The following is a 27908-nucleotide window of genomic DNA, read 5'->3' as shown; positions in this document are numbered from 1 at the left end:
TAATTACAAGGAACCCAGGTTCTTACACAAGGCAGGAGATGGGAGCCAGCAGTTCCCCATGAGCCTTTCCAGCCTGAGTGGCTGAGGCTAAGGAGATGGGGACACATGGAACACACGGGTGGGGTGGGGGCTCTGGCACAGTGTGTCCTGCCCAAAGCTGAGTGTAGTGGCCACTGGGGATCTGCCCCCTCGGCTGGCCCAGGTCTGCCATCACTCCATGAGGCAGAACTCTGTCTCCTGCGGTCGCATGTTGGGTAACACATATAGAGCCACAGCTGCAAGAGCCAAGAACACCATAGGCTTCCACATCCCAAACATGTTCTGTGGGGACCAAAGACAAATGGTGAGTGCCCAGCCTTCTGAACCCTTCCCTAAGCCAGAGAGCCCCTGCCTACTGGTGCTGGGAAGATACTTCAGGAACATCCTGTCATGGTCCAGTCTCTCTTACCTCCTGGGTAACTGCTGGAGATGGTGGGGTCTTAGTCCCGCACCACTGATATCTGGAACAACACTATGTATGTCACGTGAGGTGGCTGCCTGTATTCATGGCCCATGGAATGTGAGGAACAGCAGCTCCTGTGTGTACAAGCAAGCTCAGAAGCAGACTGCAGGGTATCCAAATGGTTGCAACAAGAAAGGATCCGATGCATGGCAAGAAAAAGAGCGTAAATTTGGGCCCTTGGGAAAAGCAGCAGCACCTCATTAGCTTGACAGAGGAGAAGTGAGCTCAGAGGCAAGAGGATGATCAGACTGTGGGGGAAGTGGAGAAAGTGCACCGAGGAGTGCAGGCAAATATGAGGTTCTGAGGCAGCCCAGACCTCTTGTGGAGAATGGTGCTGGTTCAAGGAAACTGGAAGCCAGGAAGCTGGTCACTGGCCCTGCGAGGCAAACGCCAGGGTCATTAAAACACCCCTGGTTACCAGGTGTGTTGACTGACTTCCTGGAAATGTGCTAGAGTTGCTGAGCCTCCCAGACTCTGTGGACCACAGGAAATCCTACAGATTCATGGGACAACAAAAGGAACATCATGAAATATTGACAAGAAAATACATATACTTGGGGAAATAGTTCTTATTTGTGTTCTTTTTTTAAAGAAAGTTTTATTGAAGTTGTATTTTTTTTTAACTGTATTACTTGAAAGACAGAATTTGAGTTTTGAGTCATAAGCTATGGTATAAAGTAACAAAAGGATGGTTTTAGGTAAGGACATACTAAGAATGCATTAGCTCAGAGAGTAATCGGAAAAGAGAATTTCTAAGCCAAGCATAAAGAGCAAAGAAAATTTCCTGCATTTGTAGGAATAGTTACTAAGAGGAAGAGAAGATATGAAATGGAAAACAAAACAATGTTGGAGGCGCATATACAGAGTAATTCATGTGAGAAAAATAACTGAAAAGGGAGCTAAAAAAAATATTTACATGTTCAGATGCTTACATCCTAAAGTGCATTGCTAAAAACGTCAGTCTGATGTTCTTAAGAAAGGAAGGAGCTGAAGCCCATAGATGTGAGCTGGTGCCCTTTACACGGGGCAGAGGTGAGATTCTACACTTGCTGAGGAAAGGGGAGGTTTGGGTATCCCCAAGGGGTAAGTCGCGTCAGGCTTTCCTTTCAGACTGGTCACTAAATTGACAGATCAAGGAAATCACATTTGGGGACTTAATCAAGGTGTTTGACAAGATTTTCTTTATGAACTCCTTGGAGAGAATATGAGGCAACAAGAGCAGGAAGATGGCCATCTGCTGTATGACCATTTGTTAAGTGACCAGTGAGCTGGATGAGAGCCTGGAGAGGCGGTACTAGAGGCTCATCCTCATCTGTGACATGGGTGAGAATGGGAAGGTAGGTGGCTTGTCACCCCTGAGGATGAGGTGCAGCTGGTAGCGAAAGTGAACATTTTGAAACCACAGAGTCAAGATTAAAAACAAACAAATAAAAAACTTCGTAAGTGAAAACAGTGGACAATGAACTATGTATCTAATAGAGATGAATGGAAAATTCTGCCTTGGATCCAAAAATCAACACAGGCAGAGAATGGCGAGAGGACCCTTAGCATATGCCATGTGCAAAGGGGTTTTATAAACAACACATGAAATAAGTTAGCAATGTGATACTAGTTATCAGCAGAGCGAGGGTGAGCTGAGGCTGCAGGAAGAGGCTGCTGTGTAGTGTCTTCCTAATAACTTGGAAGCAACCAAGGAAAACTGCTCAGAATGAGGAGAGATGGTAAGCGGAAACAGGACTGGAACTTTATCTGTTGCCTGTTGCTGATATTAAGTCCTTAGAATCCAATTCACAATTTACCAGCTATATTGCTTAGCCTCTCTACGCCTTAGTTCTATCACATATAAAATGATGATAGCTGCCTCATGGGGTTGTTGTGAGAATCAAATGAGTTAAAACATATCAGGTGATTAGAACATGCCCAGCACATAGTACACATTACGTAAATGTACGGTACGCTCTTTTTATTATTTATGTGGTGTTTTATCGTTTCTAAAGTATTTTCACATACATGAACTCATCTGTTCTTCACATGAGGAAGCCAGAGGTTTTTCATCCATTGCTTACATTTGAAGAAACTAATGTTCAGATTATGTATTTTGCCCACTGGCACCAAGCTATAAGAAGTATAAACAGACTCACCCAAGTTCTCTGCCAACTTGAGTCCGCCACACATTCTATCCTACTCTGCTGCCGCAGTTTCTGGATGGGGAGCTGCACACTGGGGCATGGCCAGGCTCTGGGCATAACAAGCTTCCCCAAGAGTTCCTTTCTCCCCCTCTGATCAGGCCTGGCTGGGTTTGAGTTGGTCAAAGGTTATGGTTGAATGCTTTGGGTCTCATCCCATAGGGACTCAGAAATCTGGGAGTGTACAGGGAGGAACAGGTACAAGGAGAGATCCCTCTCACTAAAGGAGTTAAAGACTGCTGTTAGTAACTAGAATGTCCAAAAGAAGAAAGGAGAAGGGTTGAAGAGAAAAAAAGTGAGGAGGAAAAAAGGAAATAGTGATAAGTGCTACCAAGAAATGCTTCAGTGGTCACTCTGAACCTACGCATTGAACCAACTACACTCCGTTGCCAGAGATGTGAGAAGAAGGGGCGGGAACATGGGAGTGGCAAGAGAAACATGAGAAAAGAGCCAAAACAGGCCCAGAGAGAATAGTTTATGGGTTCTGGAAGGGTTCTACCTTGGGCCATAAGACTACATTTCACCTTCTGAATTTGGTGTCCTGTTGACAGATCCAATTACATGGGACTGGTGCCCAGAATATATCAGTTTGGTTCCCTGAGAACACGGCATCTCTGGTTAGTGGAAACTTTTCACCAATACCACATTCTCTCCAGAAAGCCCAGCGTGAGAAGCCAATTACAATTGAATCCGGCCTCAAAAGGGATGTGGCATTCTTGATCTGGCTTTTTTGGAGACCAGAAGCCCCAAATCAGAGAACTGCTCAGTAGTAAGTATGTAACATGGTAGGGGTTTGATGCCAAGGCTGAAAGATGATGAATTGAAGCTGCCCTCATACAAATGACCATGGGGCTCACAGCTCCCCAGACCTCCTCTCTCAGCCAGTGAGGGAGGCAGTGATTCCTTATTTTGCCATCCTGGGTAGCCACAGTAGTAAGAGCTTGGCTTTAGGGCTAAACAAAGACAAAGAGCAGCCAGGCCAGCCTTGCAGACAGACATCAGCTCATCAGTAGTCAAGGGAGCTTTGAAAGTTGCCACAGTGTTGGGACCATCCAAATTTTTCCCAGCCAGAAGACAGAAACTCAAGCCATGTCAACAGCAGGCATTCCAACACCTTGTGTGTTACAAAGATATGCTCTGAGATGTCATGGGCTTTGCAGTAGCCCAAGGAAAGCCAGGGCTAAAACTCAGACCTGACCATCACCTGTTATAAATCGGCAAAAGCAAGAAGCAAGCAGCTGAGAGAAAAGGGAAAGAGGAGAGGCCAGGGCAACCTGCACCCTCCCTCTAGCCCTGAGAAGGAGAGGACGCAATACCAGTACCTGCGTTAGGACGACGTCTCAGCCCACCAGCACCAGAGCAAAGCCGATATGACCACCAGGCCTACAAGAGGCAAGGAGAAGATGGGGGGATCGGGGGCAGGGGAGGGCTGCAACATATCACATGAGAAAGAGGCACAAGGAGAGACCAGGAGATGAGAGGTGGTACAAAAAGACATACACACATGAATCCAACAGATAATGAAGATGATAAAACAAAGGGAAAAGAGAAAGAGATCAAGAGGTTAAACAGCAGGTAAGCGAGAGCAGCGATATTTCTTCTCTGCTGCTTGGCCTGGGTCTTCCCCCTGGTGGCCTGCGGAAGACGCAAAACTGAACTGCTTGTGCAGCGGCTTAGGTCCAACTTGGGTGTTAGGTCCACGTTTCTGGCTTGTCATATCTCTCTCCTATTTTGTCAAGCAAGGATTATCTGCACCTAGACCTTTCTTGTATGTCAGTAAAACTTTGGAAAAGTGGCGCTCCAGGGAGTAGAGCGGTGCTCTCCAGATGAGTAGGACACATACTTTGCCTGGGTCACTCTAGGAAGAGCAGCCTCCTGCCAGGCCACCTGGCCCTTTGTTCGCCACGTGTTCTGGCTGCTTTCCATCAAGTCTCAGTGCTCTGGGCTCTGGTCTCTACCATCCCCTAGGAGTCTGATGCTGTCGTTGTGAGACAGAATGCACTAAAACAAGCTAACAATGGAGAAGGGTTAGTTCTTGACTGCAACAGTCGTCCAGAGAGAAACTGAATTTGCAGGCGGTAACACATATGCCATTAGAGCTGCCTGTAAAAGATGCAGGACCCATTTGCAGGAGGCAAAGCGACACTTCCATATGCAGACACAAGGAATGTGCTTGACTTGGAAGTAGAAAAACCTGGTCTGGTGTTTAGAAATGTGGCACCTGAGGCAAGCAAATCTATGAGGCTCTGAACCAGCATGTGGTGGGATATGAAGAATTCAGAGAAACAGAATACTGGGGGAGGGGCTGTAGTTACTCCTACTTTTCACATCCTCAGTAATGGTCCTCTGCCACAAGGTTAACAGAGAAATGCATGCTGGGTCCTTAGCCAGGGCTGCAGACTGAACTGCTGGGAAATTCCAAATAACCTGAGAGTTGAGTGGGACATCCCGCCACAAGAGACATTTTCTTCCCCTGTGTTTAGAGGGACACAAAGAACCTGTACTGTAAACTGAGGACTTATTCAGGAAGTACAAACTCTTCAGAAATCAGAGCCCCCAGTTAACTTCAACCAGGGCAGGGATTCAGCTGGTATGCACCTCTAAGATGTACCAGCTGTTAAAATACAGAAATATTTTTGTACCGCTGGTACATTACCCAAGATACTCCCACCCCAACCTCTGGAGATCCAGTGACTAAGGGGTTAAGGTTCTGGCTGTCTCCCTAGACTGGCCAACACCCCTGCTGTACCGACAGAAATATTTTATCACTTCTGATTGTCCGTGGCCCCCACCCACATGCCCCGTAGTATACAGGGCCCAGAGGGCAACACCATCATCCCCACACCCTTCACAGCAACTGAGGTCAACCTAACAAAGCACCTCAGAAGAGCAGGCCTGGATGACTCTCCCAGGCTGACAAACACCCTGAAGAAAGCCTTGCACTGTCAGCAGCGTTCGAGCAGTGCTGGGGAGGGTAAAGAACCTTCCAGAAGTAAGTAACGAGGGCTACCATGTACACGAAAGGAGGAAGGACTCCAACCAGCCCACCCTGGCTCCCACCCTGGTCTCTGCAACAGTTCCACAGCAACTCGGCCTCAGCCGGCCATCTCCCTCGGAGAGACTGCTCTCTCCAATCCCACCTCTGTCTCTACCTTCCCCGGAAGGCTGGGTCACCCCGAACACTGGGCACTTGCGCCCCAGAGCCCATTTCCCATGTGATCCAGCCTTGGCTGCGGTTACCTTTTTGCTCTCAGAAAGTTTGAGGGAGTTGCTTCCCTCTGAAGTCTCATCGTCATCCTCCTCTTGGTCGTCGTCTTCCTTACCCTCCTGGCTGCGGAACTCTTTGGTTCCCTCCTCCTGATCTTCTTCGGATTTAACCTCGCTAGGATCTGGTGATCCAGAAACTAGTTCATCCCAGGACTCATCCTTCATTTCCTCCTCGATTTCCTCCTTCTTTTCCTCTTCTGTTTTCTCTTTCTGTTCCTCTTTTGTTAGATCGTCTAAAGCCATGTGACTGGCTTTGTAGTACAGCACCACCTCCAGACTCTGCGGGCGGAGGCAGGGCAGGATGGGGGATGCTGTTACCTGTGAAGATCCCTACCCTCACAATAATGCTGAACTGTCTCATTAACACGCTGCTTCCCAGCTTGTCACCGTGCAGAGAGAGCACTGTGTTCCGGGACTGAGTTGATGTCCCTGTGCAGTGTGGAGGGCAGTCACACCCAGCCTCTCTGGACCTATGCATCTTTCTGGCTATTAGCTATTTCCGACAGCTCCCAGAGCGCAGATTCTGCACCTCAGCTGCTGCTTCCTACCCCTGCATGGTGACTCCCACTTTATCCAATCCTCTTCTATCTATGTGTACACAAATGCTTTAAGTTAGTTCCTCTCTTTTCATCCATTTGGTCCTTCCCTTGGGCATGTGACCCAGGAAGAACAGGGGGCCCAGAAAATTATTTTGGGCTAACTTAAATGGCCATACAGCCTAGGGGCTGTGGTCCTTTGGGGCTGTAGCTCCAGGTCTGAGTGGTCTGTATCCCACTCTCTCCTTGACTTCACAAGAAAAGGGATCTCCAAATCACTGCTAAGATGGAAATTTGCTAGAGATCCCAAAATCTTCTCTACAAATATGTCCCCTGGTCAGCATGGTGGAGATGATTTTTCTTCCCAGGATCTCTTTTAACATCGTGCTTATCTGGCTACTAAGGTCACTACTCACCTTTCTGGTCTCAAAGTTGCCCTCAGAACTCTCCAGGCTTGGCTTGGCCACCTTTTTATTTTTGACCCCATTGGCATTCTTGTTCATGTTCTTATAGCCATTCTTGCCCTTGCCTTCTTTGAGCTGGCGAAGCTCTTCCTGGCAGCACTGCAGCTGCCCCTCCAGCTGCTCCTGCACGGCCAGGAGCCTCCCCTGCTCGTCCATGCTAGCCTGGTACTGCAGCTGAAGCTCCCGCAGCTTGGCCTGCAGTTCTCTGATCTGTTGGTAGTGGAGGGCCAGTTACCCGCAGCTGGGCCTGCGTGATCAGTCTGGCCCCTGCCTGGGGGTCACTGCCTCAGAAATGTCCCTGCTAAAGCCCAGGAGGAAGTAGACAATACAGAAAACATTAAACTGTGGAAAATGAGCCTCCAAAGTAGTTTGACAGAGAGGTTCTCCCTAACTTGAAGACCTGATAATTTACATCTAACGTAATCAAAGAAGGATGGCTTAAATTATGTTTTTACAGTGATCTGTCTGGGGAATAAATATAGGGCTACCCCCGTCTGAGCTGCGGGGCTTTATTACACTTTATTAGTTATTTTTGATGGGAACTCCTACTTCACCCAAGCTATTTCTCTAATAGGTACCATTGCCTAAGGAACTGTGTTGTATATGCCTGAGACTGGATCTGGGCTCCCCGCCTCACCCTGGAAACAGAGGCAAGTTCTAACTCTGCTCCCTAATCCCTGGTTTTGTCTTTCCTGACTTCTGGCAGCACATCATGGTCTCCTTGGTAGGTACTGATACTAAGCCACCTAGGCTCATGTGTTGCTTGCTCTCTGAACCTCTCCCATGAATACAGTGACCCCCACTGGACTGTGGACTAATCTGGGTCAGAGACAATGCCTTTTGTCCCATTCCTAGTGTATGCAGAGCACTCTTCTTGGCATTATGAGATCCCAAAGAGGAAGACATAGACCTGACCTTGAGGTGCTTACAATCTAGTTGAGGAGACAAGGCAAATACATAGAAAATAACTAAAGAAAACTGGCAGGTTAAAAAAAAAATACAATGCTATAGAAATGCTCTAGGATACAGAGTGAAAGAGAGAACAGACATGGCAAAGGGGAAAAAAAAACATTCAAGGAGTCTTGGTGATCAGTAAATCTCAGCACAGTGGGGGCCTGAGAAGTGTCCATCAGTGATGCAGCAGACTGCCCAGCCTCCTGGGGTTCAGCTCCTGCTCTGTCCCTCTCACCAGGAGGTGGGCAACTATACAGAGCTGGCAGTGAGCTCCAGTCTCTCTCCTTAGCCTCTCTGAAATGGCTATGTCCTCCTCTGGCTTTAGGGACTCCTACAAGAAACCCTGCCTCCCTGAAAGCAGTTACCTCGTTCTTGTCATTTTGAGAGCCAGCGGGCTTCTCGGGCTTCTCAAGGCATTCCATGCACTCCTTGAATTCCTTCTCACAGGCATCCAGTTCTTCCTTCAGCTCTTTCTGCTGGTCCAGCAGCTTTTTCATCTGCTCTTGCAGCAGGCTGTGCCCCTCCTGGCTGAACTGGTACATGGCCTGCACTCCCTGCAGCTTGACCAACACCTTGGCAACCATGTCCTCAAAGTGCTGTGGAGGGCGGGAGTGGTGGTGGTGGTAGTGGCGATGACAGCACCCTGAGGAGCACCTGCCCTCCGCCCACTCTCTGTGCTAGGCCCTTTCTGGGGTGCAAAACAGCGGCCACAAGGATCCGAAGCTGCCCAGGGGAAATACTGTATTTCTTTCCGTAAAGAGCACCATAACTGTGTTGAGGACAAGTCCTGAATCTCATACCTCCATCCAGATGGAGAATCTCTGTATGAGATGGGCAGAGTGCCACATTTATTTCTGGTAAGTAACCCAGCTCAGCTCTGAGGCCACTGCCCACCTCACTGCTTGCACCCTTCCCCCGTGACTTCTCTCTCAATAAGATAAGAACCTTCTCCCTCTGTCTGACCTGCCATCTGCCTACTTTTACCTCCATATCTTCAGGCTCAGCAACCTCGTTGTTGGTGCTGCTGCTGATGTAACTCTTGTGACAGGTGTCAGAGCTACTGCTGATGCCGTAACTCCTCTTACAGGTAACGCTGCTGCTGCTGCTGCGGTAGCTCTTCTCGTAGGTGTCGGTGGTACTGGTGCTGCTGGTGTAGCTCCTGAGAAAGCTCTCCTTACTGGCCTGGCTGCTCATGTAACTCTTGTGATAGCTCTCCTCGTCATCAATATTACAACCATAACTCGTGCGACAGTTCTCGCTGCTGGTGCTCGTGCTACCGTAACTCTTCTTGTAGGACTCAAGGCTCATTTTTATTGATGGGGACTGGACTTGGAACAGCTGCATTTCTTCCAGGCAGAGCTGCAAGTCGGCCTGCAGCCTCTTCCGCTCCTCTAGAAGCCTCTCCTGCTCCTGCTGCAGCAGCTCCTGCTCGAACTGACTGGCCTCGTACATCTCCTGCAGAGCCTGCATCTGGGCAATGATCATCTTGGACTGCCGGGAGTGGGTGGCGAAACGTCATGGTTACTCTAGACACTGTGGTCCTCCTGGCTGCACCCCTCCTAGTGCGGATGTCTGCGAGCACACATCAGAGAACTGCACACCTACCCTCCTGTCTCACCACAGCCTAGGTCTTCAACTTAGCCTACAGGTAACTGAACATGTGAGTTCCTTGCTCACTGGGGAAGCTCTCCCCAGGGCAGATACTCCACCATTTCCAGGCTCCCATTTCTGCTGGTTTCTACACTCTGGTAACTCCTTCTCTCCTTGGAGCTGTGCTGGGTGGATCTCTAGATCACTTGGGCTCCCTCCCCTCCCCCCTCTTTTCAGTCAGGTGTACCCATTATCCTGAACTTTAGGGCTCAGTCCCCTCCTTCACCCCCCAATTCTAAAATCAGTCCTGGACTCAATTGTGAGCATAAGAATTCCTTTCTCAGAAGATGCAGACTTGGAGCCAAGGTCTCACTACGAGTTCCCATACCTCCTGCCTCAATCCTGAATCTGGCCTCTGGGCATATTTCTTCTTGGCTGCTGAGGCCCAGGATGAGATCTGATCGGTTAAGGAAATATTTTATACCTGGTTCCTAGTCTCTGTGCTATCCAGGCTGAAATCTGATGCCCCTGGAATCTGACCCGATCTCACAGTTTGGACTTCCGCTACTCCCTACATCTGCCTGTCTTGGCTAATATCTGAATGGACAGATTTCACCTAAATTGAAACTGTCTACCTGCTCTTCCTTTCCCCTACTGAGACCTAAGACTAAAAGCATCCCCCAACCCTGAATAGACTTGTCTGGAAATCTCCACCTGTGTGACCTTAGAGGCAGGACTTGCTGGTGCTTGAGACGCATCGATTCTCTAGTCTAACCCCCCTGACCTTGCTGTCATTGCCACAAAGTTCCAATGAAGATAGTACGGTCAGTACCAAGAACCCCGCTTGCTAGGAATTCTTCCCTTGGAAATGGATGGCCCCAGATGTGCCTCATGCCGGACACAAAAAGGTTATAGATTTTAATCACTGGAAAATGTACTTCTCAATTATCAACCAGCACATGAGAAAAGTTTAGAGTCAGTCCTAAGGAATCCAAACAAACACTAAGCTGATCTACTTCCAAATACACCTGGAAAATGAGATGTTGAAAGGATTGAGTCAAATTATCAGGAGATCACAGACTTCCAGGTCATCTGGGTTCTAGGCATTCACAGCGCTTCAACTGGAGATGCACCTGGGGGAGGAGTTAAGGTTGTAGCTAAAGCCATGAGTGGTTGTGGCTGAGAGGGCAGGGCTTTAGCTTCGTCCTTACTCCTGGCCAAACAGGCCTTCCAAACTCTGACCCCTCAGTGGAGCCCCCTTTCCCTACCATGCTGTTGCCCTCAGAACTGTCTCCCTGCCTCTTGCTATGGTTACCTTGTTATGACCACATTTTGAGGACTTAGGTGATTTGGAATCCTTGGGATTCTCCAACACTTCCCGGAAACCAGACTCCTTAAAATGTTGCAGTGCTCCATGCAGGTCTAATTGCTCTTTTAATACACATTCTTGATTCTGTATCAGTTTTTTCTGCTCCTCCTGCATGCCCTGGTAGAGCATCTGTAGTTCACACAGGTCTTGCAACTTTGTAAGAAGCTCCTGACTCTGTGAGGTAGAGTGGAAGGAAAGGGGCAGGAACTGTGTTGGTTACATGGAAAGACCTCTGCCTCCTTCCTACTGGGGACCCTCCCCTTGAGAGTCTCTGAGCTGGTTCTGCACAGCCCATCTGGGATTGGGTTTGGCGGTGGTGGGTGGGGATCCCTCTACGGAGACCTGCTGGTTGAGTAGCAATGACCTCATACATTTGGATGTGTTTTGCAGTTTACAAAGTGCTTTCAAGTACATTTTCTCCAGATGGACTAAATATCTAAATATAAAATGCTGGACAGATTTCAGAGTATATGATGTATTTTAAGATGAAAATCCTAATCAGCTATACGGAACTGTTTTGTTTGAAGAGACCGGTGAGAAAGTAAGGAGAGGCTGGTTAAGAAAAGAAAAAGTTCAACCCCTACCCTTTTACTTCTCCCAAGTACAGTGACACTTAGGAAGCCTCTCAAAGCAGCTTCTCCACAGTGAGCAGCCGTCCCCGGCTGTGGTTACCTTGTGGAAGAGACCAGACTTGGGTATCGGGAACGTGAGTCTGTGAAGCTCTTCTTGCAGCTGGCCCTGCTCCTCCTGCATCCTCCTCTGCTCCTCCAGGAGCGCGCACTGCTCCATCTGCAGCTGCTCCATCTCCTTCTGGCTGGCCTTGTACCTTTCCTGCAATTCTGTCAGTCTGAAGAGCAGTGCATCACACTGTGGAGGGGGTGGGGCGTGGAGGGGTGGTGACTCGGGGATCTGGGCTCCCTGGTGTTTCTCTGCACTGTGCGGCCACCAGAACACTTGGTGCTCTCTTCTCTCTAGCGATTCACCAGGGTCTCCCTCCCTGTACAGTCACCTTAGACTGATCACCCCAAACCATACTGCACTCATACCGCCCTAGATGCAGAACGAGAACCCCAGCAGGCTGCTCGGCACTGCTGTTTGGCTGTGCTCTATATTCTGCCTCCTGGTCCCTTCCAAGGGCAGTTTGCGAGGGAGTGTTATCAACGCCCCTCCCTTCTCATTTCCTCACCTCCCTTTCCTCTGGTACATACCATTTTCCCACCCTGCAGGGAATTCTAGTTCCTGTTACTCTCATTATCGCCAGTTGTTTCTACAACTAATTATGCTCCTTACCAATAAGGACTTACTTTTACCCTGATTTCTCCCTGTTTTTGTTTTTAACCAGCTTTAAAAAATCTTCAGAAAAATACGAGCTACTGCTGAATTTGGGTTGAGAAGACAAAATCATCCCCTTGATTCCAAAACCCCAAATCTAATATTGAACTAATCTCAGCACTGTTTTCGGACTAGAGAAAAGGCTGGCTCTGTGTGTCAGCATGCTTCTCCCTCCCCACAGTCTCGTCCACTAGGAGAAGAAGTGGTGAGCAAGTCTGGGCCCCCGGAGCCTCTAAATGGAGTGGGAGTTGGGGGAGGAGGAAAAGGGAGCCTGGGTGTAGAAATGCAGACAGACAACTACTGGGGTGGTCTGAACAGCCTCCCCAATTCTGTGTCCTCTGAAGGCCTCTCCCTGAGGGACACAGCCTGCTGTCGGCTGTGGCAGGAGCTACTGAGTATTCTGGCAGAAGGCAACTAGTTCTATCATCTTTTGAGGATCTTGTGCTTTTTTTTCCTCATCATTGATACCATTCTATTTCCTGGCAGCGATCAGGAGCTGAAAGTACTCAACAAGGCTACCTGATAATGACTTGCGTTTTACACCCTATGGAAAAAAGGGAAACTGAGGAAGGAAGGCCTTATTCACCACGACAAGAATTTTTTACTAAGAGAAAGTGAGATGAGAATGGTCTTCTGCTCAACTTTAGAATTCAAGCTTACAATTTTAACTAATCTGAAGTCATAGAATAAATCCTGGAAAAGTCTAAGTCCTTCTTATACCCAATCAGCACTCTGGGCACAGGCCACACCTTCTGACAAGAGCATCTGCAGTCTGCCTCAGAAAACTGGACCTTTTCTTTCTAGTTCTAACAATCGTGGTTATATATGTTCTTCTCCACAAATGACAAGATAGTTCTAAGCTATAAATGTTAACATACATGGGATCATTCAGGAGTTCAGACTGAATCCAGATTCTACTAAGCCGTGGCTTGGCCTCAAAGTCAAGGTCAGGGCAAAGTTTTAAAGTTAACAGCATGGGGATCCGCCTTTGTTTCCTGGCTTTCCACGCTCAGCTGTGATTGGACAGGAAGCCCATCAAGCTTCCTGGTTGGTTGGATGATTTCACCTTTTGGGCCTATACCTCCTCTCTCCGGTGCTCAGGAGCTCTCACCTCTCTTAATTACAATTACCTTATTAGCATATTTTCCCTTGTCCTCTGGGATGGGCTGGGTGGTCTTGAGCTGCGTCAGCTCCTGCTGACAGAGCAGGAAGTCCTGCTCGAGCTGATCATACATGTGCTTCTGCTGCTCCAGCGCATCCGTGCTGGTCTGGCACAGCCGCTTCATCTCCTGCAGCTGGGCATGCATCTCTGCATTCTGGGGTAGGGGAGGCAGACCCCACCATCATCCCAGGAGCTCCAGGTGCTGCACTCTCTCCTCTCAAGAGGGACTAAGGGGATCCTACCCTGTCCTTTCCAGTTCCAATTTCATCCCCATGGGAGCTACCTGAGATGGACCAATCCCTCACTGGCTCTACACAGAGACCTGGGGCTTCCTGGGGATGTGGGGAAGGGAAAGGGCTTCCTTTTCATAGGCTGATTTTCTGATTTAAAATCAAATCAATTAAAATCTGACACCACCTTTTCCATGAAGCATCCTTTTATCCCCCTCAACGACAGCTGCTCCACAGAACTCCTACCATCCCCTTCTCCCGTGTACTCGTCCTGTTATAGGACAGTCTGCCATGCTACACTCTCCCTCATCTGAAGCTTCTTTTACCTTCTCACTGCTCTCTTGGAAGCAGGCCACGATGCCCTTGAGGTGCTGCACCTCTGCCTCGTGGCACTGCAGGTCCTCCCGCAGCTGCTGCTGCACGTCCAGCAGCTTGTCCTTCTCACACATGATGTTCTGGTACTGCAGCTGCAGCTTCTGGAGCCGGCACAGTAACTCCTGCGGTGGAGGGGGCCTTGGGCAGGACCTCTGGGACCCTCAACCCACTCACTCTTCTGTCTGAGCCACTATCAGACACGGACAGTCTGAGAATCCACTTCTCCCTGCCCAGCACTTACTGGTTGTCCTCTTGTTTAATGGAAGACTCGAGGGTGGCCGGAGTTTGTCACCTGTGGTGCTGCACAGGTGGTGGCTGGAGCTACTGTAACTCTCTCCTCTTATCCCTCTTCCCCCAAACCTCCTGGCACCTAAGCAGCCCCTCACCTGGGGTTGCTGTTACCTTCTCACTCTGGCTTTCTATGACTGTGGGTTTCGTGACTTTGAGCTGCCGGAGCTCAGCCTGAAGTTGTAGCTGCACCTTCAGGAGCTCATTCTGCTCATCCTGGCTAGTATCGTACTTCTGCTGCAGGGCACAGAGTCTGCTCCTCAGCTCCTCGTTCTGTGGTGGGGAGGATGCAGGTAGAACCGTTACTCTCACAGGTCAGCAGACCCCTCTCCAGACCAGCCTGGTTCTTTTCCAGACGCAGACCTCTTGAGGAGCTCCCACAGGCCTAGGATTTGGTTTCTTCTCTGCAGCAGATGCTCAACAGCGACTACCATTTCTAGAATGCAATGCTGTATGACTTCTCCAACTGCTCTCTGGTAGATTGTGCCCCTGGTCGCAGGGCAAGAGTCAGCACAGCACAGCCTTCCTCTGTGTTCATCCTCCCCTGAAGCGGCGGCTCCTCGTAGGCCCTCTGCCCTCCCCTGATGCCCTTCCCCGTCAGTGTTTACCTGGGTGACATTGTGGGAAGTCTGAAACCGAAGCATCTCATTCTGTGCACACTTGAGCTCCCTCTGCAGCCGCCTCTGCTCCTCCTCACTTGTCCGACGATGATGCCATAGCTCTTCCAACTCACAACACAATTTCTTACACTGTGGGGGAAACAGAACAGGAAGGCTGATTTACTGAAGGTGACGTATGCCCTCAGAGAACAGGCTTGGGCAGAGCACAGCATTCCTTTTACTAGAATATTTACATCAGGCAAGCAAGCGGGACACCAGGATACTGGCTCCTGCCATAGCGCATGCCTCCGTTGTCAGCCTTGTGTCTAAGATGTTTCTGCCGCAGGCCAGGAGGAGGTGACAGCAAGGCACTGAAGGGCACCTGCCTTCCCCTACCTTGTTCTGCATGTCATGCATTTGCTCCTCAGCTCCCAGCAGCTGCTTTCGCAAAGACTGGGTTTCAGGATCAGGCTCTAGGAAATCCGCTTCTGAAGTCTGAGACTCCGTTGACATCGTACTCCGTTCCGTTTTGGACTCCAGCCACCTTTCTGTTGCTCTTCGCGTCCTGTAATCCAGAACCCCAGAGCCAGGTTTGGGAGAGAGCTGTCTGGCATCACCTACCAAGTGTGCTTGGTACTGATGCCTTCATTTTAGGCAAAAGATAGTAAGGAGCCTTTTATTGTGATTTACCTCTTAAATAAACACGCTTCTAAGATTACAGAAAAAGTCCCCAACACCTCAGTCTGTAAAGGCATGTCTGACTCTGTAAGAGTGCTAGTCCAGTCGGGCTCGAGGCTGGGCCTGGAGTCAAGCCAGCTCCGATCTGGAGGCACTATGCCATTAGACTGAATCAAGTCTGTGAGGACAACAAAGGAATTGTTTCTCATCTACTCCAGGGCAGAGCAAACCAGACGTAATGCCTAGAATGGAAGAAAACTCAATTTCAGAACTCACTCGGCTCTACTCCAGAGACAACTGGGTTGGATCCCCAGGCCAGCTTCCAGGCAATATCTGTATCCTTTGGAGACCATGGAAAGGACCAGCTCTCCAGGAGCAGAGGGACGCTCTTAGCCTGGGTATCTGCCTTCACTAGTTCTACTCAGGGAAGAGCCCAGTCCTAAAGAGCCCCCAGACTTCCAGCTGTACCTCTCACTCTCCAGATCTGCAAGCTGCCCGGTGAGGCTGCTGTTGCTGTCCTGCAGGGCTCGGTACTCCTCACTCAGGAAGTGGTAGCGGTCCCGCAGTTGCTGCAACTCTTCTGTAGAGGACAGGCAGAGAGGTGAGCTCCTAGGAGGAAACGTTGATGACCAGTCCCCCATTTTCTTACCTAGAAATCTGACTGCAGAAAACTGAATACTTTCTCTTTTTCTAAAGACAGAAGAGATACCACCTACAGAGGCTTAGACGACAGCGCCCAGAAAGTTCCACACTGCAATGGGTCTCTGTCCTCTTTCAGTTAACTGCCCATCTTTTCATCTTCCCAGAAGATCTGCCCTGTGTGCCCATCTTCAAAACCCCAACCAAGACAGTCTTGAGATTTTAGGAGCTTGTATGGGTTTAATTAAGTTTTTGGCTTACTGCATTTAAAGTTTCCATTCAACTGTTTATGGTTAGCTTCCTCTTACACTTTTAGTATGAAAAGCTGAGAGATGTGAACTGCCAGATGTTACACTGCCAGTGCGGGGCTTTCAAAGACAACCCGAGCATTTTCACCTTCTGATGTCCTTTTACTTCCTTTATCACCATGGAATACATCAGCCTGCATGTGGTCAAGAATTCTAATGATCTGTTATCTGCTGTCAAAAAAGCCCACCCCAACCAGACCCACAAATTATCCATAGGCATCGGCAGAGATCTGGCTGAAATGCCCCAGCACGTGTCCCTTACTTCCACATACCAATAATTTTTAATGTTGTGATAATACAAACACCCAAATTTGTTTTATTTCTTCATGATTTCTCTCAGAATACTAATATTGAAAGAACACTAACTTGCTCTAATTAGAACACAAGGCCTCTCTTACCTGCTGTAAGATTCAACACCCTGAAATTCACTTCTAATGTTCCTTCTTTATTCCAATCAAAAGTCCTCGACATACTGCCGATTACCACAGAAGGAAGGAAGGAAACTAATCGTTAATGAAAAGCAACCATGTGCTAAGTGTTAGACTTGATTCCAGCCTCGGATTCAGTTGTGTTGGAGTCCTTTCAACACACTACGTATTTCAATTAATCCCCAAAATAGCCCTATAAGATTTTCTATCTTTCTTTCTTTTTTTTTAAATAAACTTTTAGTTTTAGAATAGTTTTAGATTTACAGAAAAGTTGCAAAGATAGTGCAGAATTCCCTGGGAGTGTTCTCACCTAGTTGCCCCTATTGTTAACATCTTCCCATGAGGACATCTGTCACGACTAAGGAATCAACACCGGTACATTACTGTTAACTAAACTCTACACTCTATTCAGTTTTTTGTACATTTTCCCTAAGGTCCTTTTCCTGTTCCAGATCCCATCCAGCTGTAAAGTTTTATTAATCAACTTTGACAGGTAAAGAAACTGAAGGTCAGAGAGATAATAAGCAGGCTAAGCTCATCCTGCTAATTGGCAGAGCTGAGATTCTGAACTCAGGTCTGTTTAACTCCAGCCCAAGCCTTTCCACTGTTCTGACCTCCCTCTCTTAGTACCACCAGTTCCGAGGCTCTTCTGAGAGGCTTGTTATAGCTGGGAAACTTGCAGTTCTTTGATTCCTTGTTGATTGCCTCTGTTTGACCTGGCCTAGTACAGGGCCTCCCATTATACCCAGATCATAAATCTAGCCTCAGAATAAAGGCAAACTCTCTGATGTCATGAATCCTAGCAACTAGCTGGGAGACTCGCTGTCTGAGAGCAGAGCTCTAAGTTTTTGAGCACCTCATGTAATACTGGAAATAACCTCTCTTTCTCTCCAGCTGTCTTGTGCTCCTGTTTATTGCCCCTAAAGCTTCTACTTGAGAAGGCTAAAGGAAACTAAAAGTTAGCATCTTGGGACCTGGGAGCAGGACTGGAGCCCCCCCAGAAAGTGCCCAGGCAAAGCAGCACGATGCCAGAGCAGCGGGAAGAGTTTTCTAAGGTGACAGGCCCCTATACTCCCATCCCAGAACTGGAAACTTTCTCAGGAAGTGTTGTAGCATAGGCAGTTCAACAAATGCCCAATGGTGCTCCGAGGAAGAATTCTCAGGGTACATCCCCATGGTGCTATTTCTTACACTATTATGGACTGGTTATGTGACATCAGGGTAAGTTCTTCTCCCTTACAGTTTTGCATTTAAGCTGGAGGTTTTTTCCTAGACATTCCTAATTCATGACCTAAGCCCAACTGCCATCATCTTCTTGCACACTATCTCCCTCTGCTTGATTTGACTGACAGACTGTGAGGAGGGCTTGCTTTCTCATACCTTGCATCTCAGAGAAATCTGAGAGACTTAAACTATTGGATGGGTCAGATCTCTTCATTTCTATTTCTGCACGGAGGGAGGTGATCTCAATCTCATATTCTCCCCGGATGCGCTCCATGTCCTCGAGTTCATTCTGCATCCGGCAGAGATCCTCCTGCAGGGAGGCTATGTCACTCTCATGTTCAGTCGCAGAATCCTACCGCTGCTTGCCGCAGATTCTGGATCTCAGCCTGGGCCAGATGCAACTCCTGTTCTATTTCCTTAAGTTCACATTCTTTTTCACGCTCTAACAGGGAAATCTCCTCCCGTAGAGACCGCAGCTCACCTGCAAAGCCCAAAGGTTGAGATGGTCAAGAGGATAAGTGAACTCATCTACCATATTCTAGAGGCACAAAGTCAAAGGCAGATTTATCTTTTATCTATAAAGTCTTGACAAGCTGATCTCTACCCCATCAGAGAAGCATAGCTTCATCTGGTTTGGAATAAAGGGAGTACCTCAGAATGGAACAGAGTGAATCTATGTTGTAAGGTACAGTGGAAAAGTACATTGTGAGGCTTATCAAAAGCAACAACTTGGGCTACTGCAGACAAAAAGTATTAAGTGCTTCTAAGAAATCACCTGACAGTTAAAGACCAAACCTAATTTACAGCATTTTACTGATGCCCTGAGTCTCTCCAAAAAGTCCCTGACTAAAATAATTTACACAGACTATTTTCATCCATTCAGTCTGGGAGCTTAGGAACTACAGAGCTTCAGATCCCCCATGAACTGCTTATGTAAGTACTGGCCCCAAAACAATGTGTATTTAGAACTCACAGCTGAAATTCAAATATAAGTTCATTACATAATAACCAAACATGGGAAAATAATCAGTATTTCCTAGATGCTAATCAGTAAGGGACTGTTTAAACTGAAGGTTAAACAGAATATAGGCATATCCATAGAGAAGACATGAAAAGGTTTCCATAATTTACTAACTAGAAAGAAAAAGAGCTGTAAAATATAAGGTATTATCTTATTTTTGCCAAAAATTTGTATGTATAATATATAACACAAATATACAAAGACAGAAAAAGGCATGGTAGGATCTATGTCTCAAACCATAAATCATAGTTGCTTTTGAGGAACGAGATAGCATGCGACATGGATTTTAACGTCCCACATCATATATACCAGCTGTTTGATTTTCACAACAAGCCTATATATTATAATAGGTTTTAATTTACAAAAGAGACGTATAAGAGTTCTCAGTATCTGTGGAGCATCTCAAGGTTTCTGGACACAGGTGCCCATCTGGGATCAGGAGAACCTAAAAGTGGGGAGAGAGTAAAAGGCAACTGCCACCAATAAAGAATTCAAAATTTGGGAGTCAGGAGTAGGGAATTAGTGAGGATTGGGTTGGGAGGCTCAGGGCCTTCCCATGAACTCTTTGCAAGGTGCACTGTCTCCCTCCCTTGCCCCCAACTCCTGCTCATTCTACTCACCATTCAGATTTCAACTTTCCCTAGCCTCTCTCCCATCTCCTCAAAAAAACTCAGCGAAGTCCTCCATTAAATGTTCTCATAGCGCCTTGTACTTCGCAGTGTGTGTGTGTGTGTGTGTGTGTGTGTGTGTGTGTGTGTGTATAAAACATTGGTCTCCCCTCATTTGGTTGTAAACTTCATAAAGACAGGAAACATGTCTGTTTCACTCACCATCACAGCACCAGGACCTGCCACAGAACCTGGCATAATGCACTCAATAAATAATTTGCTATGTTCATGGATAAATGAGGCAGCGGTTTAGCTAGTCCACACACTTTTACTGAGGATCATGGGTACAGAATTACATGTTTGGGTATTAAAAAAAAAGGAGAGAAGAGAACATAGATGTTTGAGAAGAAAAATTTGGACATACTGCAGATACAAATGCTGAGTGGACAGGGTGTTTCGGGGGCAAGGGGAAGGTCTGCTGTACTCAGCCAAGCTCACAGGTGCACATCTTTTGCTAGTCTCCCTTCTCTACAAACATCCTAGCTGTCTCCTCTTCTTGGTCTGTTCAACAAGTATTAATTGATCATCATCTCTGTGCCAAGCCCAAACATCACTTAGATTCTCTGACTTCCTTCCTATTTGAAGGAAACAAAGTCCTTGCTCTTTCCACTACTGAAGGTCTGCCCCTTGGAGCTTACAGTCTAGTTGGGGAGACACACAAGTCAACCGGCCATTAGGATAAAGGCCTGGGTGGATTTTCTGTCGGGAGACTGACCAACCTCCACTTCCCCACTATGTCCTTGATGTTACGGCTCAAATCTCCCTTAGGTTGTCCTCTGGGATCTAGCCCTAAAAATGACATTCTCAGATCAGCTGGGGAATGTTGGAAGGTCGCCCTCAGCCTCAGAAAGCTCTTAATTAGAAACACAAAGGAGCGGAGGGACTGGACTTGGCAGGCCCGAGGGAGGGTCTTATCTGGAAGCCGGGCGGGGCGAGCCCCGGCTGGGAGTTGGAAGGACCCGACCCGGGTTCCGAAGAGCTGGCGCCGGTTGACAGTGGGGCTGGAACCGTCGGGGCGAGGCTGAGGGCCCGGGAGCTGGGCTGCTGGTGCGGAAAGGTCAGTTCTCACTCACTGGTTATGGCCTCCATCTCGCCGGCCCCCCCGCAAGAGGTCTCTCTGGGGGGCCTCCCGCCGCCGGCCGGTCCCGGCCCCCGAGGGCCTGTGGCGGCCGGAACGGCCTCTCAACACCAGCTACCTCTGAGGCCGCGTGCGCCCCCTCTTGACGGAAACGGGCAACGCCCGTGCGCAAGGACTCTGGAGTTTGGGCACCTTCACCAGATCAGCAGTTCCCACCCCAGCCCCCACCGCCACTCTCGCGCTTAGATGAGATCTAATACTCTACTGGATCCTTTCCTTCATCATACAAACATGATCATCTAGTGTGTCCCATCTCAAAAAAAGAACACCAAAAGCTCTCCCTTGACTTCGTCTCCCTTATTTCTCTACTTCTTTTCAAAACATGACTATCGGAATTAGGGGTACTCACCTCCATTTCACCTCCCCTTTCCTTTTCAATCCCAACACAACAGGCTTATTCTCACTGATATGTCTCACAGCCCTCCGTCTTGCCAAATACAAAGGCCATCTTACTCGACTTGGCAGCTTTTGACACCGCTGATCATTGTCTCCTTGGAGCACTTTCTGCTCTTGGTTTTCAGGTCACCAAATACTTCAGTAGTTCCTCCTACCTCAGTCTTTTTTGTTCATTTCTCCTGCTTTACTGGACCTTTAAATTCTGGAGTATCTCTGGGACTAGACCCCTTTCTCTCTATGTATCTCTCCATGTGATTTCACGGTGGTCTCCCATGAATTCAAATGCCTTCTATGTGCCAATGACTCCCAAGTTTGTATCTCCAGCCCTGATCTCTCCCCTGGTTCTAGATTCGTATTTCCAACTGCCTCCTTAGTATAGTTACTTAGATGTCAATAGCCATTTGAAACTCAACATGTAGAAAACATGTCTTAAATGGTTCCCCTAGCCCCCAATCTTTTTCCTTGTCAAGTCTTCCCCATTCCAGTAAATGACACCACCATCCTTCCAGTTTCTCAGGGCAAAGTCATCTTTCATGTCTCTCTTACCCCCCCCCCAATCCAATTCATCATGTCCTGAGAGCTCCAATTTCAAATTATATTCTAAATCATCCCCATTTCTAATCCAAGCAACTATCATCTCTACTGCAATAATTTGCTGATCAGATTCACTGTTCCCTTCATCTAATTTCCACACAGTAGCTGAAGTGCTCTTTTTAAAATGTAAATCAGGTGGGGAGGGTATAGCTCAGTGGTAGAGTGCATGCCTAGCAATCCCCAGTACTTCCATTAAAAAAAAAAATCTAATTACCTCCCCCCACAAAAAAGAGTATACAGAGCTTACAGAGATACAATATATATCTCAAAAAACTGGAAGAAAAAAAAAGAATTATTTTTTAAAATTAGTAAAAAATATTATCCAAAAAAAAAACATAATGAAAAGAAAAATGTAAAGCGGATCATGTCCTTCCAGCCCTGCTAATACCCTCCCATGTTTTCCCACTAAACTTAGAATAAAAGTCAAACCTCTCAGCTGGCTGTAACCTGAATTCTGTAATCTGAATTCTTTTCTTACCAGAATCTTCCACATGCACTTTGCTTCAGCCACAATGGCCTTTGTTCTGTCCCTCAAACACCTGAAGCTCAATCTTGCCTTTTGCGCTTTTGCCGTTGCTGTTCCATCTGCCTGGTGTGCGCTTTCCTCAGATCTTCCTCATTACTCAGGTCTTAGCTCAGATGTCCTCTTCTCAAAGAGGACTTTTCTAACTATCCTATCGAAAATAAACTTCCATTTTACCCCATCTCTCTACATCATATTGTTGTATTTTCTTCATAGCACTTATCGCCACCTGAAATGTTGCTTGTCTGTTTTCTGCCTCTCCCTGTAAAAACGTACTCTCCATCAGGGCAGGAACCAGTCTGTCTTGTTCATAACTGGTCCTCCAAGTATACAGGCACTCAGTAAATGGTTGATAAAGCACATAAATTAGCCCTATTTTACAGTTAAGGATCAGAAGATAAAAGTGACTTGCCCAAGATCACAAAGCCTCTTTTGTGGCAGAGCTGGGCTCAAGAATTGGTCTGAGACCAATGCTCACGTGCTTTCCCTGTGCAACACAGCTCTTGCCATTTCTCTCCTTTGCCCCCTCCTCCCTGCCCCTTTATTGTCTACTTTTCCTGCATCTATCTTTGCTTACATCTTCTTTCCCTTCTCGTTCCCTCCCCCTCCCCCACCTTGGCTTGCTCCTCTCTAGGCCTGCTTCCTGGCCTTCCTTTTTTCTCCATTTATACTTCTTTTTTGGCTTGATCTCAGTTCTCCCTGGAGAGTCCCTGCAGTTTTCTAGGGCAGCTCCCCTCAACCTTCCAAAAGCCCACAGATGTAACAAAATCTGTCTCTTTATTTGGCGGTGCTGTGGAATGTGGGACGCCTGCCTTGCTGCTTCCCAGAGACAAAGGGATGTGGGCGTTAGAAGAAAGGGCTTTTGGGGCCACCAGCTTGGTTCTAGGTAGCAAGAGAAGAGTCCTCATCTGCTTCCCTTAAAACATGCACAGAGTCCCCTCCAGTTACTTCTCATTGGCTCACTGCTCTTCCCATGGTGCCCTTGGAGGGGCAGGAAAAAGGAATCTGGTTGGGAACTTAACCCTGACTACCTACCCTTGGCACTGACCAAGAGAACAGAGGAAAAGGGATGCAGGAGTGAAGGGGAGAGACTGCAGGAGAGGAAAAGGAGAGAGTTAACCACAGGGAATGGGGGAGAAATGGGAGGGCAAGAAAGGGAAGGGGAGGACAGAAGAGTGAGTCAGAGATGCATAAAGAAAGGAAACGAACTAAAGAGGAAGGTGGAGAGACAAGGAGAAAAGGGTGAGAATAGTAGAAGAAAATGAGGAGAAAGTACTGAATTCAGTTCCATCTGTCTGCTATGCCTCAGCCAAACCCTCAAGACAAAAGTCCTGGGATGGCCACCCGAGTGCAAGGATTTACCTTGGAGCTGCTGGATCTGCTTGGTGAACACCTCTGCCTGCTGGGCACTGGCCAGCCGCTCATCTTCCAGGAGCCCTGCAGTGAGGGGGGAGCTGGCATCAGGCCTGGAATCCAGTGGGCACAGAGCCTTCAGGCCCAGGCCCTCCGGCTCCGTGACAGGCACTCACCCTGCAGCTCCAGGGAGTCGTCCTCATGCTGCCCTGCCAGTTCCCGGGTCTCCTCCAGCTCCGCCACCAGCTGCAGCACCTGAGCCCTCAGCTCCTCCAGCTCCGTCTCCGTGAGGCTCAGGCCTCGGTGCTTGCTGACTGACAGGGAGCCCACACTGCCACCTTTCTGCACTTGATCATCCTCTTCCTCCACTTCTTCCTCCTCTTCCTCTTCATAGAGAGCTGGGAGTAACACTTCCCCTAGGAGAGACCCCCGTCCCACCAGTGAGTAAGGGTCAGCTGCCTTTCCACAGTCCTTCAAGGGCCTTCCAACTCACTATCTCAGGGCAGAGATGGTATAACAGTGCCACCTTGTGTCACCCCAAGGAGCCCCTGGGCAGGACCTGCGCACAAGATGAGTCCTCCTCAAGTGTGAGCTTCAGGTGGAGGTAGCCCCTCTGCCTCCCAGGCCCTTTCTGGACCAGTGTTGCACCTGGTGGCCTCCTAGTACTGCCTTGGGGCAAACTGAGCAGCCAGATGCTGGCTCAGCTGTGCGCAGCTTACACAAAGATACCTGCTTCTTCAGTCCTCATCTCTGGGTGGTGAGACAAGTAGTCAAGAAAGGATTCAGACACTGGGTGTGTCTTTAAGCCAAATAGGGCAAGAATTACAGTTTGGGGGTTTGTAGAATGTTTACAAATTATCCAGGTGGCTTGTGAGAAATTAGCCTTTCATAAGTAAGCATTGCCTGTCAGTAGACAGAGAAAGAGAACATCTGAATTAAATGATTCTCCATGTTTTACTTGGACAATCACTGGGGCCCTTTCAAATATATTCTATCGAATAGTCTTTTTGAAATTTTCTACCAGGTTCACCTTTCTTTTCCCTGCTGAGTGTCAGGAGGTTTCCCCTGACAAGGCAGTTTTCGGGAGGAAGTCATAGGTTATTCTTATGTGTAAAAGAAAGCCTGACATTTTAATGCATTAAGAAACTGGGGTGTACTGGTTCCCAGCCTCTGGCTGGCGATCACCCCCTCCTTTGCTGCAATGCAGTTCCTCTAAACAGCAAAATCTTGTCTGGATGGCAACAGTTTGTTTTAAAATTCTGTATCTCTGGTCTGTCTTTGTCTGATAACAACAACCTAAGGTTCATCTGGGACCCCTTGGGGGAGCAGGATTGTACACACTGAGTGTGCATAGGGACCTGGGGACCCTTCACAGGAAGTTCTGGAAATAGGACCAACATCCTTCTAGGGTCCTGGTGTTGGCAGCAATTGCCAAGTCGCATGGGTGTGGTGGGGAGGTTGGCCTTCTCACCTGTCCCCCTCCCGGGCTCCCTCTTTCTGGCAGTAAGCTAGCCTAGAAAACCAAAGCCACAAGGCTTCCATTCGAAGTTAATGGTGGGGGCACCAGAAAGATAATACACATGCTCACTTCTCTGCTTTTGAAAATAAGAGACAGCTTGGGATCTGGGTCGGGAGGCAGTGAGAACAAACCCCCTGCTGAAAGGCTGCTTCAAAGCTCTGTCCAACAAGGCCTCTTTCTCTGTCTGGCAGCTCCCTCGGGACACACAACCTGGTTAGCTGGTGATTAGGACCCCAAAGGGATGTACCCTGAACTTCCCTCAAAGCCTGAGGCCTGAGGAGGGGTTGGAGCTCAGGCCTGAAGGATGGAGGGGGCTGAGCTGAACTGGGGGGTGGGCTGTGTCCTGGCTCAGAGTTCTGGGGGTCAGAGGGAGGAAGGAGGAAGGAAGGAAAATTGGGTGAGGGGGAGGGAAAGAAAGCTTTTTGGGAAAACTCACCCTCCATAGCTTGCATCCCCCGCCGTTCTAGGGACCCCCAGCGTTGACCTTTCTTCCTCTCACAACCCTCAGACACCTCGTAGGAGCCTAAAGTGGTAACTGTGGGTCCTGTGAGCAGGGAGAGAGGAGGTATTGTGGGATGCTAGGAGCAACTGGGGGCTGGGGTGCAGCGGGAGGGGATGAGGACACGCCTTCTAGCTCTTTGGAGTCCTGGGGGGTTTTCATTCCGGTGGAAGTACATGGCTCACTCTGCCCAGTGCTGTGACTCTCCTTCCCAGGCCGCCCCTCAAGCTGGGCCTGCGGGGACACCGCCCTGCACTGCCCAACCTCCTCTCTACCCCCTGTTCCAGGTTTGTCTCCTTTGCACAGACGGAAAGGATGTGTCTCTTTGGCCCAGAGGGGACAGGGGAGATGGGCAAGGATGGCAGAAGGCGGGAGCCAGTAAAGAAGAGGCTGAAAGGATGAGGTGGTGCTTGGAAGGGGAACGGGGTTATTGGGGGGGGGGGGTGAGGGGCGTTTGGGAAGGGGCTCTGGGCCGGAGCGGCTACCCTCCCCTCCATTCTCTCACTGGACTTCGTCCACCAAACCCGTGCCCCAAGCTTAGAAGCTTTCGGGGTCAGAGCGGATGCAGGGTCTGGAGTCTCCAGGGCTGGAAGCACTGCCGGCTGGAGATACGAGATGGAGACGGCTCAGGGGAGAAGCTGCCAGGGAGGATGCGGCCGGTGTGGGAAAGACCCAGCCCGGAAAAATGGAGACCGGGCCGGGGTTGGGGGTGGGATGGAGGGAGGAAGACTTAGGAGGGAAAGGTGGGGGCAGCGGAGGGGGAGAGGAAGTGGGGGTCTGGAGGGAGGAGAGATGGAGAAGAGGAAGGAGCGGCAGTGGAGAGGTGAGGGAGGGGCGCTCTGACCTGGACCCGGGCAGCTCCAGCCCGCGGCGCCCGCGCCAGCCCCGGCGCCCGCCTCCATGACTTCTCGCGCAGCCGCTGCCGCCTCCCGGAGCAGACGCTGCAGCCGTGAGGCCGGGACGGTAGCCGGGCACGCGTGTGGACGGAGGGAGGGCCGGCCGGCCGAGGGGGCGGGGCCTGGCCCGGCCACCTGACGCCGCCCCCGCCGCCGCCCGGAAGCCAACCCTCCTCCGGAGCGCCCTGACCCTGAGCTGGCGGGCCGGCGCGGGGAGGCCGAGCGAGCAAGTCCCTCGACACGCCCCAAGGCCCTCGCGGAGGGAGCGATCAGATCCCCTGGTCTGGCAGTGGGTCCTACCAAGAGTCGGCTGAGCACCGGGACCCCTCTGCGCCGTGTGTCAGGACCCCATCCCGCTCGGTGATGGGGGAGGAAAGGCACGAAGATGGACAAATCCTCCCAGCCTGTTTCCTCCAAATCTGCAGACGCTCACACTTCCTTTGCTCCCCACGGAGCAGGGCGGCGACCCCAATCTCGGCAGTCAGCGTGGACCAGCGGCTGCGGGCCCCAGCCTCAGAGCTGCCTGAGGGCTGGAGGAGGGAAGCCGAGGCCAGGATATGCGAACTATGAGGCCCTGATCCGTTTGCTCTCCAGGCGCCCCCACCAAGCCAGAAGCAGAGACGCTCTTAGGAGTGGCCATTCCGTGGCCCAACGCAGTCCTTAGTATCCCTGTAGTATCCAAAGACCTCCTTTCTCCACCGCCTGCCTTCCCACCTGGCCCCGCGCCCGGTGGGCTGCGAGACACGACCCCCACTCACCCTGCCCCTGTAGCATGCTGATAGTGGACATTGCTGATTTGCACTCTCATGGAAGGGAGATGTAAAAGCCCAGAGAGCTTATTTCACTTAATCATTCATTCAAGGAACGTATACAGGGTGCCCAATCTTGACGAAGCTACTGTTCTCACATCTCTGCAGCCAGGAAAGAAATGGGTACACTTGGGAACCGGAGCGTCCCAGCACATCCAGAAAAGCACTGGGAGATTCCTAAGCCAGGGACACACACCAGTCCCTTCTCTTGCACATCCATGCACAAGACCATGAGCAAATACTGTCTGTGTCACTCATACAGGCTCCCAGATTCACAAGCTCTCCATATTCCTCAGGAGAGAAGCCCTTCTTTGCCTGGACATCCCCTGCTTATCCTTCAACACTCAGTTGGGAGTCATCT

At 49.3% G+C, this 27908-nt stretch overlaps 1 protein-coding gene across 1 annotated transcript; it reads right to left on the bottom strand.

The window, feature by feature from the left end:
* Positions 1 to 66: 66 nt before the first annotated feature.
* Positions 67 to 26866, bottom strand: CCDC136 (coiled-coil domain containing 136). The gene is given in 19 exon segments (XM_032483290.1): positions 67 to 321; positions 5929 to 6234; positions 6908 to 7165; positions 8275 to 8505; positions 8894 to 9400; positions 10815 to 11042; positions 11541 to 11735; positions 13331 to 13516; positions 13919 to 14089; positions 14370 to 14528; positions 14864 to 15004; positions 15251 to 15419; positions 16001 to 16112; positions 18288 to 18483; positions 18485 to 18612; positions 23834 to 23908; positions 24001 to 24240; positions 25780 to 25887; positions 26687 to 26866. Coding segments are annotated over 19 exon segments (3579 nt in total). The 5' UTR covers positions 26745 to 26866; the 3' UTR covers positions 67 to 210.
* Between the last annotated feature and the right edge of the window lie 1042 nt (positions 26867 to 27908).

This window comes from Camelus ferus, chromosome 7 (genome assembly GCF_009834535.1).
Source record: "Camelus ferus isolate YT-003-E chromosome 7, BCGSAC_Cfer_1.0, whole genome shotgun sequence".
Taxonomy (NCBI): domain Eukaryota; kingdom Metazoa; phylum Chordata; class Mammalia; order Artiodactyla; family Camelidae; genus Camelus; species Camelus ferus.
The sequence above is the reverse complement of the archived record's forward strand: the minus strand, read 5'-3'. Positions and strand labels throughout refer to the sequence as shown.